Below are 12,755 nucleotides of genomic sequence, written 5' to 3'. Positions count from 1 at the left end.
TCACTTGGCTCCCTTGGCTCTTTTCGCTCTCAACTCTCGATGAAAACTATCGAGATCTCTCAAGTCCTCCCAAATTTGCAGGTAGTCGGGCCCACTTTATCTAATGGAAAAATCAATTTTAGCAAATTATGTACACATGCACGGAGGAGTTACCTATGTACCTAGGTATGTTATGATTTTAAACTGATGAAACAGATACCCAATTAGGAAAGGTCGATGCCAAGCATCTATCAAAGTTCTATCAGTCGTCTACTTATCTCCCGAGGTCCGATTCTCACGAACATTTTGCCTACATAGGTATTTCCAAATTTATAATTGAGACATACCATCCACTCGCAATATTAATGCCCTTCTACGATCCCAGCAAAGGTCATCTGTGTGTAGCACGTTTAATGGGTGACATTTAGATTCTAGGACACCCGTAGACATCTAGAATGACTGAAAGATGGCCCTGGAGGAGTTAGGCAGCTTTCTAATAGGGGAGCTCCAGGTGATAAGTTCTAGGCTTCTCAACTGTATAGCACTTGCTCATTCCACTTTCAACTCTCGATGGAAACTATAAAGATGTCTTAAGAACTCCTAAAATTTTCAGATAATCAAGCTCAATTTATCCAGGTGCAAAAGTGAATACATAGCTATGTTAGCAATTTGCTACATAGATGTAATTTTCGATGCAATTGAAATGGTACCTTGGCCAGAGATTTTTCTATTATTGTAAAGGCAATTGACTTTTGGTAGAGCTGGTCTCTGCAAAGTAACATAGCAAGACATCAACCTCAGCAGCTTAACTTAACGTCTAGGAGCAGTGCAGCTCTTGGGTCTAGCTCATGAACTCCCACCCACACTTGCTCTCAGAGGACATATATAGCTCCCATATGGATGGTAGTGGTTAAAATGTAATTAGGAGAAACAAACCTGCCCTAAACGATGCCACTGCTGTCGCGCAGACAATTAACGTTCGTAAAAATGATTGGGAGTAAATTATTTGCAAAGGATATGCATTTAAAGGTCGCTTTTCACATTTTGAATGCATTTTGAGTTATTTTTGTCGCCTGTATTCTATGTTTTGCGGCTAATGCTTCGCGCGATACAACCTTAGAAACGATGTTGCCTTCATCCACTACATTAATAGTGTAGTTAGCCACACAGAGATTAGTAGTACCTCTCGTGGGGGGCTATTAGAGACCTAGGAGCTTCTCTACAACCATGATGTCACGGTGAATGGAATAGACGCACCTTAGACTACTCTGTTCCTAAACAACTCTCTTGACTGTTACGGCTCCTCCAAATCCGCTTCATCTACGGAGTACGACGAGTCCCACATCAAGGGTGTCGAAGAGATTGAGCTGGGATCCTCGCGCAACGACTACGGCTTTTGATGTATTCGGCCAAAGTGCGCTTTCAAGCTCAACTATCATAGAAGCTGCTGTCATCTCTGCTGATTTGGGAACCGAGCCATTTGCACCATCAACTATTGCACACAATAATAGAGATCCCATCTTCTACGAACAGTCTAACTTCAGCCAACACGTCGACTGCTTTGCCCATTGCACCACTTGATAGTCGCACGAATCTCATCACCACTATCACACGGAGGCACAGGCACAGAATGTTTGCCACGTAAGATACGTCTACGCTTAGATGCTCCAAAATGGGTTTTCTAACCGCTGACACCTACTCAAGTTCTTTTTATCATGTTGATTGAACCAAATCTTCCGGCAACTTCGAGGGTCGAAGTCCCGCTTAGAGGGTTTCCAAGGCGAGTTTGTCTCGAAGATCTCGCACAATTAGCTGGTTACCCACATATAACTACAAGATCCCGAATGACATAGAGATCAAAAATAATGATGATCAAAAGCGATGTTTATCTATGTACTCCGTACTTTGTATGTAGACTTGAATGATGAAACAGATACCCAATTAGGAAAGGTCGATGCCAAGCATCTAACCAAAGTTCTACCCAAGTGGAGAGTCTGAGCCCCAAGTTACCCCAGTCATCTGCTCACCTCGAATTCTCACGAATTGCTTGCCTATTTAGAATTGAGTATGACACCCCCGCATCTACTTTGAGACGATGCCTTTCTACGGTCGTCCCAGTAAAGGTTGCTGCAGTTGCCGGGAAAGACGGATAAAGGCAAGTGGCGTGGACCAACCCCGACCAATTATAGACTGACATGGTCTAGTGTGATCGGCTTGAGCCAATATGTTCTCAATGCAAGAGAGCGGGCAAACCATGTGGCGGCTATCGGGACGTGCCGTCTTTTATGTTCCGCGATGAAAATGACAAGGCGGCCCGACGGAGTGCAGATGCAAAAGCCAAAACCGAGGCCCGTCGAAGATTGGAGAATAGCGCATCTCTCGAATCTGATATATCCATTCCTGAATCGCGAGCCGATCGTTCACCGTTGGATGCTTTAGTCTGCAGGAGCAGGAGCCAATTGAGCCCGACTCCCAGGATCATTGCCCCGCTGTCCACCTCATTGGAGGACCAGGGGTTGAGGTTCTTTATTAACCGTTTTGTGACACGGATGGCCACCAGAGCAGATGGTTCTCTAGATACAGGTATCGTGCAGCCTTTTCCTCGATTTGAGGCAATTTCTCTTGACCAGTCGAGTCGAGATGCTGTTGTCTCAGTTGGGCTTGCGGCCTTGTCCAATGTCAATAATGACAGAGAACTACGGATATTGTCTCAAGAGAAACATGCTATGGTCCTCAAGGCTGTTCGAGAAGTGGTGGAGAACCCCGCTCAGGCAAATCCCCAAAAAACGTTCCACTTGATCGTAATGCTTAGTCTGTACTCGGTACGTTCTTCAATTTAATGATTTCTGACTGTACTATAATGATTATAACGGTCTGACCCCCACAGGTGGTCAGTTGTACCTCAGACCAGCTCGACTCTTGGATAGTGCATCTGGATGGTGCGGCTGCCTTACTTAAACAGTCCACCTTTGGGCTATCACTCACGACTTTGAACCACCGAGCCCACTTACAATTCTACTTTGTTTCAATTGTCAAATACTTCTCCAAGAGGGTTGTCACTCCGGATCTGCTGGACTGGTCTCCTGATATTATACCCTTCCCGCCACCAGATATCTTACCAGGTGTCGGTCTTGTTGACATACTGATAAGATTCACGAAGTTCGATGCATATCTACATTACCAAAAGATTGACGCGAGAACAGTGGTGGACTCGGCACTATTGTTTGAATATGAACTCTGCAAGTGGGAAACTCACCTCCCACCATATTGGTCCTTTACTGTGAAAGAATCCAATGCATATGAGCACACATATCGTGGCCAATATCATGTCTACAAGGATATTTGGGTTTCGAAAGTTCTCAATCACTACCGCTGGGCACGAGTGCTAGTCAATGAGACCATCGTATCCCTAATTTCAAGAATGGCACAACCAACAGCAAATAATGTGCTTCAACGGCAGCAAGCATTAGACACGATTTCCCGCATGGCAGTTGACATATGCGCCGGAGCTGCAAGTCAGGAAGCTATCACCGGGCAAGGAGTTTCCGAAGACCCATCACATACACCACTGTTGAATGGTACCTTCATGTTGCTTTTCCCATTAGGAGTTGCTGGAGGTGCGGCGGGGACTCCCGATGAAGTTCATGAATGGGTTGTTGGGATGCTTGAGCGAATAGGAGGTACGATGGGGATCCGGCGAGCTTTAGAAATGATACCTCAACTGAAGAAATCAGTGGAGAAATGGAAACTAGATCAGAAGCGATGGAACAGCATACATGAACCAGTGGACACAAATAGAAGTTAGTCATAAAGACAGCCTGCTTGCAGCTCCTTCCAACCACTGGAAGGTTCTTTCCCTATTAGTACCCGAGTACTCGTAGCTTCCTCAAGTTATAAATAGTACATGGAGTATCTACTTCCTTGGTGTATCATGTTTCGCAGTCTCCTGGATTCTTGATTTTTAGGCTGTACGGGGCGCTTTGGTCAGTAGATGCAAATGTTTTTCTTTACTTACTCTGCATGCACTCTCTCATTGACATATTGAATTCTATGTAGTGTGTAGTTTACGGGTAGTGCCCAGCCCTGGGAGTGAGTGAGCGGCCCCGGGCTGTAGATCCAGATTAGGTAATACTGATGCGCGCCTGGGCTGGGGCGCGTATTCGCGTCTCTCTTTAGACTTCAGACCTTCCATTGTCTTATTTGACATTCAAGTTTCACATATTCTATCAAAATGGCGAGCGAAGCTGGTTGTAAGTTTATAGCCTCCCACTATATGACGGCGTCAAGATATAAGCTCATTGATATTCATTTTAGGGTCTTGCGACGCCAACGATGCGGTTCATGTTACCATCATTCAACCCGGCGAGAAAAAGCCAAAAACACTTTCGACGTTCCACCCCCAATTCACTTACCCTATTTTTGGCGACGAGGAGCAAATCTTCGGCTACAGAGGCTTAATTATTCGTTTGCGCTTTGCGGCCCATGATTTGCGCCCTCATGTTCACATTTCCTATGACGAGAAGTTCAAGCCGGTTGGTGACACAGCTGCTGTCGATCTTCTCAATACTTTGAAGCCCTTTGTCCAGCAAGGTGAGTTTAAGCTTTGCGACAATAGGTGTAATATGAACTAACCACGATTTTGCGCAGAGGCGTTCGTCAATCTCCCAGACTATGAGAAAGCTGTTCAAAACGACCCAGACGCGAAAGATTTCAAGCCCCCGGGCAAGTTTGTCATCGGCTACGAGGTTAATGATAGGAAATATGAGGTCTGGGCTGGATCACTTGCAGATCCGGAAGTGCGCAAAATTCTAGATCGCATGCAGGTTCTCGTTTCCCTCTTCATTGAAGCCGGAACTCCTCTAGACACAGATGACCCAGAGTGGACACTTGACCGGTGGAGGGTATATTTCGTGTATGTTTTTCTTGCTGTGCTGGTATCTGTGACCTAAGGCTAATCAAATTTACAGATATGAGAAGGTGACTCCTCCAACAGCAACAGGATCATCATATTCGATCGTCGGATATGCGACAACGTACCGCTATTGGTATTACCAGCGAGATCAATCGCAAACGCCCACAGTCAAGAACGACGAGTTCCCGCCACCAGAAGTCAATATTGCCGAGCTTCCTGCACGTATTCGCATTGCGCAATTCCTTATTCTCCCTTCACACCACCGCGCCGGCCACGGCACACACCTATATACCACAATCCATGCGGCCTGCATCGCAGATCCAACAATTCTAGAATTGACCATCGAAGACCCCAATGAACAATTCGACGCGCTTCGGGACACAGCTGATTATTGTCTGCTGCGGCCGGAGTTCCTGGAGCACAACGTGAATCTCAACCCCGACCCCCTCGGGGCGTATTCTCAAAAGAAACGCCCTCGCAATGTGCCCACTTCCGCCCTCATCCCCACCAAGCTTCTCCACGACATCCGCAAATCGTTCAAGATCGAACCTACACAGTTTGCACACGTTCTGGAGATGTACCTTCTCGGTCAGATTCCTCAAAGCCACCGCCTGGCCGGCGGCACAAACCTTGCTCGATTGTTGATCAAGAAGTTCAAGGCCGAAAATGAGGATGACCGACGCTACTACTGGTGGCGTATGTTGACCAAGCAACGTCTCTATAAAAAACACAAAGAACTTTTGAATGAATTAGAGCTTCTAGACCGGGTGGAAAAACTCGATGCTACGGTCCAAAATGTGGAGGAAGGTTACGAGATCACATTGGATGCGCTCGAGGGCCGTTTGCCAGAAGGTGAATCGGATGAAGAGGCAGAAGCAAACGATCAGGCTAGCAAGGCTCCTACCGGTAGCCGAGACCGGTGTATTAAGCGCAAGCTCACGGTCATGGATGATGATGATGACGAGGAGGAAGAGACAGAGCTAACTAAGCGACCAAGGGTTTAGAAGCCTTGTGGTGGTCAGCTCTCTTGTGTACTATGCAATACAAGAGGCTGTTGTTTTCGAAGTATTTAACAGACCAGTCAGTCTTCGACAACGTTCTTTGATATGTGTTCAAGTTTAGAAAGCTCAATTCTAGTCGATACCCACTAACTTATGTTACCGAAAGCTCATACTAGTAGATATATAAATATTTGAGATGTGGAATAGTATATGCAAATGGAAGAACAAAAAAATCCCCCCATTTGAGAGTTCGAGAGTTCCTTGTAGGTGTACTCCGTACGGAGTAGATAGTCACACATTTGGGCTCGGCGCTTTCCTTTTTCCGGCTCCCTCATCGCATCTCTTGGAGCTTGAATCCATTGCTACTCTCAACATCCCCAAATAAATCAACAGCCCCATTCATTAGCGTTTAATTCCGCTATTCAATCCATAAGTCGCAGACTTTGGACCTACGCAGCAACCCGCGCTCTTTCAACACTGTGCGCCAACTGACTCACCCACCTCCTACCCACCTCGTCAATCGCATTCCAAAATGGTAAGCTCTAGCTGTACCCACACGCATTTTCCAAGACCTAGACTAACTCAATTTTTGCTCAGCTGCCTCTCGGTCTCCTCACAGCCGCACAAGGCCACCCCATGCTGGTGGAACTTAAGAACGGCGAAACTCTGAACGGCCACCTGGTTACCTGTGATAACTTTATGAATCTGATTCTGCGCGAGGTAGTTCAGACGAGTCCTGAAGGCGACCGCTTCTTCAGATTACCCGAAGTCTACATCCGGGGCAACAACGTAAGCCCTCTGACGAGCAACCACCTCAGAGCCCCGCTCTGTGACTGTGTGCTAACAAACAAACCAGATCAAATACCTACGAGTTCCCGAAGAGATTGTCGAAATTGTCAAAGATCAGCAACAGAATCAACCACAAGGCCGTCGCGGCGGTCACGGACGAGATGGTGACCGTGGCCGTGGCCGCGGTCGGGGTGGTGGTGGTGGTGGCGGCGGCCGCGGTGGACGTGGTCGGGGACGAGGTGGTCCCAATTAGATATAAGCTTGTTCTGCATCAATGATTTTAAGAAGACGGCAAACGAGATACCCCCGGAGGAGACGGTGGTAAGGTCGCTCGGAAAATCCGGTGGAACGGTTTGATTGAGCATGGCCGTGGCGTATCTGGCTCTGTATTTTCATGGCATATGGGTCACTTGGTCGATTTACAACTACCTCAAAATGTTAGACTCCAAAAACCCAAACTAGACTTGCACATTTCTCTGTAAGCCTCGCGCATTCTAAGAAGTGAATATTCGTGTCTATCACGTGATATCAAACTCCAGATCAAATCCGCGGAGGCTAAGCTTCCGATCAGTTAGTAACAAACGGATATGTCGCGGCGGGCGTTGGTCCTCGATGGGCTATGGTACTCTCTGTGTCCATCATTTACAGCCCTATACCTCAGTCGATCAACAGCATTCCCCAAATCTAAGGGACGAAACCCGAGACTATATCCGCTACCTTCGATTTCTAGCGCGAGCGCGGGTTCGCGCCGATGTTACAACACCCCAGGTGGCGATAGTTTCAAAGTCCCATATAATGCTTCAAATCATAATGATCGGAGTGAAGCACGCGAGCCACGCGACAATGAATACCGTGACGCTTGCCTGTCTCCAGATCCAACCACCAGGCCACCCATACGACGAAAAGGCCCGCCGCTATATACACGGACGCACAGGGTACAAGATGACCTTCTAGGGAAAACGAATGAAGGACTAGAGTCCCGATTGCAATATGCAATGGACAATAAGCCGAATATCCGACACATAACGCAGGTCCTGCGGCTGCTCATTCGGGACCGCCATGTCCAGCCAAATGCTCGCCATTACAAAGCGCTGATCCTTGCAAATACCGATAACGAGAGGGGTTCTCCGGAGCTTGTGCGCGGCCTACTGGAGGAGATGGAAAATAATGGCATCACCGCGGACTCTGGTACACTCCACGGTGCATTGCAGGTAGGCTATTCGGTTGAATTGAGCTATACATGTCTAAAAAGCGAAGCTAATGATTCAATTTCCAATACAGGTCCTCGCTGTACATCCGGACTACCTCCTGCGACAGGAAATCCTCAACAAGCTCCGAGATCGGTGGCTCACACTGAGTCCAGCTGGGTGGCATTTTGTGGCTGCTGGTCTTCTCCGCGAGAACCAGATTGAGCTTGCGCTCGAGCATGTTGCATTGATGGAGCGTAAGGATATATTTGTGCAAAATTGGCTACATAGTATAATTGTCTATACGCTCTGTGACCATCGGGAGTTGGACGAGGTGTACAGAGTGATGTGCGCGCGCGTCGACCAGGGCCACGACATGACCCATCGGCTTTGGATGCACGTGTTGACCGAGGCAGGGAGACAGGGTCATTACCCAATGGCACACTACGTGTGGCGACGGATGGTCGAACTGGGCTACATGCATCCGCTCATTGAAGTCTGCGATGACGTATTAAAAATGGCTGCACATGCTGGTGATACAGATCTGGCACGCTCTGTGTTCCGTTACCTCCGTGAGAGCGGGATTCCGCTCCAGCGTACACAGTATGAAGGACTTGTTGAGGCGCACGTGGCAGCGGGTGATCTGCCTGCTGCGTTTGAAACCCTTTGCACCATGCATGAAGCTCATATTCCACTGGCAGATAGCTCGACGGAGCGTGTTCTAGCGCACATGATACAGAGTAAAGTTGATCGTCGGGAGGCGTGGCAGATTCTCAAGCGGTTGAAGAATGAGAAACGAACCATTCCCATCGACTCTGTCCGCGTCATTGCAGATCTATGTGAGCACGATGCCCATGACGACCCATCTGTGGTGGATGACGGAGTTGGGTTCTACAAAGAGCTCTATACGTTATGCCCCGAAGGCGCCGATGTGCGAGTGTACAACGCGCTAATTCGGATGTGCCGAACGGCCCGCAACCGCGAATCGGGCATGTTCCTGGTAAAAGAGATGGCGTCACTTGGGGTAGTACCGAACGGTGTTACTTTCGAGTCTATCATTCTGATGTGTCTGGATGCGAGAAATTTCCGGTCCGGTTTCATGTACTTCCAGGACCTGATGAAGCGAGATGCCAGACTCAGCCCTGAAACGCAGAAGCAAATCCGTGAAATCTGTGCCGGGTCCGTGGACGAGTTTGCGATGCGACTGCAGTACCACCCCTTCATTCGAGACGACGTGAAGAAGCTAGACGAGGAGCTGCAGCAAAAGCAGATGGCAAAGGAAGCGAACGAGAAAGCTGGTCGCCACCCTGTACCACCCGCAGTCCGTCGGCTGAACATGTCAGACGAGCAGCGACGTGATTACAACAAAGAGCGTCGAAAGAAGAAACGACGCCGCCTTGCCATTGAACAAAACATGAGAGAGGAGGGTTGGGATGAATGGGAAGCCGGTGGCACCGACAATGGCTCTGCCAAGTCTAAATGAAACTGGTCCAATCTCGATCAGAATATTCATTTCCTTGACGGCATGTTGCCTTGAACCTGCAGCTAAGCTGCAAGCCACATAATCGACTCAGGAACAGAACACTAATTCCTTTTCTAGGCATGTCACACAACTTTGTGGACCTCGGTCAGTGTGTATATATCCTGTACTATAAGCCTTCAGGGCTCTTTGCACTTGTGTTACCCAAATGTTTGCCGCAGCATCATAGCAAATTTTATTTCTCTGTTCTGTGTTCTCTTATGACCCATCATCTTTACGAAAAAGAAAAACCCTTGGGCATAAACCATAGACCCTGTACCCTGTTGGTGGATCCATGTACTATAAATAGTCGGATACTGAAAGACCTCAATGACGATCATGAGGTAACTGTCCACGGGTCAGACAGTAACACCTTTGTGAACGTCAAACAAGGCAAACAACGATTGATTGATTTGATTCGCAAATGTTATCGAGAAATCAAAGCAAGTTCTATCATGGTATTGCATATTGAAAGGTCCGTCCACAACATTCCCCTGAAAGTGATCGGCGTTGATGTCCGAGTGCCAAGGGCGCCGTGAGGGAAGTTAAACGCCTGCCGCCACTCTCAACTATATAATTCCCCTTCATTCCCTTCTTATATTCTATCTATCCCACCACTCAATTCCAAGGTTGTCTATTAAACATATTCTACTTTACTCTACTTTGCTCTACTTTACTCAATCTCAATCTCAAAATAAAAAAATGCAACTCATCACCATCCTCCCAGTCGTGCTAGCAGGCCTAACCACTGCACTCCCAGCCGTCCTACAATCTCAGACAATCACCGACGACATCATCTGGAGTGTATCCAACTTTACCCTTGGATGTTCCCAAGGCGGCTGCGTCTTCAACTACGACATCGACGGCAGCCAAAACACAATGACCCCCAAGTTCCACACCCACTGCGACGGCATTGCAGACAAGAAGGTCCTCTGCGACGACGAGAACATCACAACCATTGTTTCTCCTGCCGGTTACTCTACTGATGGAAACCCAGAGTGGAATGTCGATATCACCCACACTTGGAGGGCTAGTCTCAGCGACAATAGCCTCGCGACTTATTTCCAGCACGGCGCGAAGAATGTTGCCGTCCCTGACCATGCTCCGGTTCAGTTTGTTATGAAGCCTACCCAGGAGTACGGTATCGCATAAATTGCTACCGGTCTCGACAAACCTTTTTTGAATTAGGAAGATCTAGCTGCTTCTTCTCTTTAATGTAATGGAGGGTCTTAATGGGTCTCTTGTTTTAGTTGAGCACGCGACATGTGGTCCAATTGGAAATTTCTGGGATTTTCTGATGGAAATATTTCCAAGGTTGGCTTATGTACTTAGTATGAAATTGTACAAAGGAATTGAACTTCAACAATGGTAGTTTGTAGTAAGTTAGTACTCCGTAGTTGAATCTATAGAATATAGTAACCCTATAGAGAGAGTACCTGAGTAAGGGCTTAGTTGACCCGATGACATCATCCGCTGCGCCTCAAAACTAACTCCCCGTGTTTTGTTGAATTGTATACAAATTGTCTTTTTGGCTTTCACATAATTCTCGTGGACATATCTCAGAAACAACTTATATATTCTGCAAATGGTACGTCAGTTACATCTCAATAACCTTTCAACTGCTCACCTTGGAATATTTCAGTCATCAATTCTCCGCCAAATAGTCGCAGGTCCAAGACAACAACACCCAGAAGCAGGACTAGATCTCTGCTACGTCACAGACAATGGTAGCATACCCAACGATTCCACACCAAAACACCCTCATTGACATGATCCACAGTCATTGCAACCTCCGGTCCATCAGCAACATATCCACAGCGCGCTTATCGCAACCCACTAGATGCACTAGTCAACTTCCTGGACACTAAACATGGCGCGGAATGGTGCATCTGGGAATTTCGCGCCGAAGGCACAGGATATCCAGACTCAGAAGTCTACGGGCGCATCCACCATTTCCCCTGGCCAGACCACCACCCACCGCCATTCGCGCATATTCCCAACATAGTGGGCAGCATGCGAAACTGGCTACATCGACTAGACGAAAAAAAGTCACCAGGCACGGACACCGACAAAAATGGACGGGTCGCCGTTGTACACTGCAAAGCAGGCAAAGGGCGCAGCGGGACGATCGCATGTGCATACTTGATCAGTCAGGAAGGGTGGAAGAAGGAAGACGCGCTGCAGCGGTTTACGGATCGACGCATGCGGGTTGGATTCGGGAACGGCGTTAGCATCCCCAGCCAGCTGCGATATGTTGACTACATCGATAAATGGGCAAACAAGATGGGGAAGCAATATGTCGAGCGGCCGGTGGAGATCCTAGAGGTTCATATCTGGGGGTTGAGGGATGGGGTTAAAGTTGCGGTGGAGGGGTATGTGGATGAGGGGAAGAAGATTAAGTGTTTCCATATGTTTCATCGGAATGAGCGTACCATCGTTGAAGATGGGAGCTCGATGTCTGAGGAACAAGAGGCTGGCAAGGGGAGCAATATCGCCAAGCCAAATCCCGACTCCGACCCCAAGATCGAGAACCCAGTCCCTTCGTCTGCGACCTGGTCCCCGGTATCAGGATCTGATCCCTCTGCGGGTCGGAGTATCTCGGCAATGATCTTCAAACCCAACAAGCCAATCATTGTCCCCACCTCGGATGTGAACATTGATTTCGAGCGCCGCAGCAAAGCATCCTACACCGGTTTTGCGATGGTAACCTCCGTCGCGCACGTATGGTTCAATCCCTACTTCGAAGGCGGAGCTGAGCACGACTCGGGCGTTTTCGAGACCGAATGGGACGCGATGGACGGGATTAAGGGGAGCGTGAGGAAGGGGATTCGGGCGCTAGACAAGCTGAAAATTGTATGGCGATATCCTACAGCGGAGACATTAGAAGCTAGTGCAGCTGGCAAGCACAAGGGGAAAGGGAAGAAGAGCGAGGATATCGCGCCGGTAACGGGAAGACCGATCAGTGAGCCCAAACCCGGTGATCCTATCCATGAAAGCGAGCCGCCTGATTGGCGGGGACTACCGCAGGGAGATAAGAAGGAGAATCGGCGTCCTTCTGGGAGTTCGCAGAAAAGCACTGCTACGAGTATTTCAGACAAGACTAAGGAGTTGGGACATGCGCTGGAGAAGGAACTTGGACTGCGGAAGCAGACGGGTGATAGTCCGGATGTTAGTCATGCTAGGAGTGATGAGACGAGCACTACTACCGATGATGAGTCCCGGAAGGTCGAAGTTAAGAAGGTATATAGTGCAGGGCTTGAGGGGGTGAAGACGGATGCGAAGAATGGGGGGAGAGCAAAGTAAGGGAAATAGAGCTTGTATAAGTGCATAAGTAATACATAGTGCATAAGTTTTTATGATATCATTGA

General features: G+C 48.1%; 6 protein-coding genes across 6 annotated transcripts; all 6 read left to right on the top strand.

The window, feature by feature from the left end:
- Positions 1 to 1,378: 1,378 nt before the first annotated feature.
- Positions 1,379 to 3,784, top strand: N7479_002943 (Zn(II)2Cys6 transcription factor; the record flags this gene model as incomplete). Its single annotated transcript, XM_057250640.1, has 6 exons — positions 1,379 to 1,393; positions 1,421 to 1,428; positions 1,513 to 1,620; positions 1,913 to 2,102; positions 2,184 to 2,801; positions 2,867 to 3,784. The coding sequence occupies 6 exons, from the start codon at positions 1,379 to 1,381 to the stop codon at positions 3,782 to 3,784; spliced, it is 1,857 nt and encodes a 618-aa protein (XP_057115072.1).
- Positions 3,785 to 4,210: 426 nt separating this feature from the next.
- On the top strand, positions 4,211 to 5,895 carry hat1 (histone acetyltransferase catalytic subunit HAT1; the record flags this gene model as incomplete). Its single annotated transcript, XM_057250639.1, has 4 exons — positions 4,211 to 4,229; positions 4,294 to 4,569; positions 4,627 to 4,891; positions 4,947 to 5,895. 4 exons carry the CDS (start codon positions 4,211 to 4,213, stop codon positions 5,893 to 5,895), a joined length of 1,509 nt encoding a protein of 502 aa, XP_057115071.1.
- A 529-nt stretch (positions 5,896 to 6,424) lies between these two features.
- Positions 6,425 to 6,934, top strand: N7479_002941 (U6 snRNA-associated Sm-like protein LSm4; the record flags this gene model as incomplete). The annotated part of the gene is made up of 3 exons (XM_057250638.1): positions 6,425 to 6,427; positions 6,490 to 6,681; positions 6,749 to 6,934. 3 exons carry the CDS (start codon positions 6,425 to 6,427, stop codon positions 6,932 to 6,934), a joined length of 381 nt encoding a protein of 126 aa, XP_057115070.1.
- A 334-nt stretch (positions 6,935 to 7,268) lies between these two features.
- Positions 7,269 to 9,351, top strand: N7479_002940 (pentatricopeptide repeat protein; the record flags this gene model as incomplete). The annotated part of the gene is made up of 2 exons (XM_057250637.1): positions 7,269 to 7,892; positions 7,963 to 9,351. The coding sequence occupies 2 exons, from the start codon at positions 7,269 to 7,271 to the stop codon at positions 9,349 to 9,351; spliced, it is 2,013 nt and encodes a 670-aa protein (XP_057115069.1).
- Positions 9,352 to 10,089: 738 nt separating this feature from the next.
- Positions 10,090 to 10,539, top strand: N7479_002939 (uncharacterized protein; the record flags this gene model as incomplete). The annotated part of the gene is made up of 1 exon (XM_057250636.1): positions 10,090 to 10,539. One exon carries the CDS (start codon positions 10,090 to 10,092, stop codon positions 10,537 to 10,539), a length of 450 nt encoding a protein of 149 aa, XP_057115068.1.
- Positions 10,540 to 10,972: 433 nt separating this feature from the next.
- Positions 10,973 to 12,690, top strand: N7479_002938 (putative phosphatidylinositol-3,4,5-trisphosphate 3-phosphatase; the record flags this gene model as incomplete). The annotated part of the gene is made up of 3 exons (XM_057250635.1): positions 10,973 to 10,975; positions 11,030 to 11,114; positions 11,168 to 12,690. 3 exons carry the CDS (start codon positions 10,973 to 10,975, stop codon positions 12,688 to 12,690), a joined length of 1,611 nt encoding a protein of 536 aa, XP_057115067.1.
- Between the last annotated feature and the right edge of the window lie 65 nt (positions 12,691 to 12,755).

Source organism: Penicillium vulpinum, assembly GCF_028829585.1.
Source record: "Penicillium vulpinum strain IBT 29486 chromosome Unknown utg000001l_segment0_segment0, whole genome shotgun sequence".
In the NCBI taxonomy this organism is placed as follows: Eukaryota; Fungi; Ascomycota; class Eurotiomycetes; order Eurotiales; family Aspergillaceae; genus Penicillium; species Penicillium vulpinum.
This window is presented reverse-complemented; position numbering and strand designations above follow the sequence as displayed.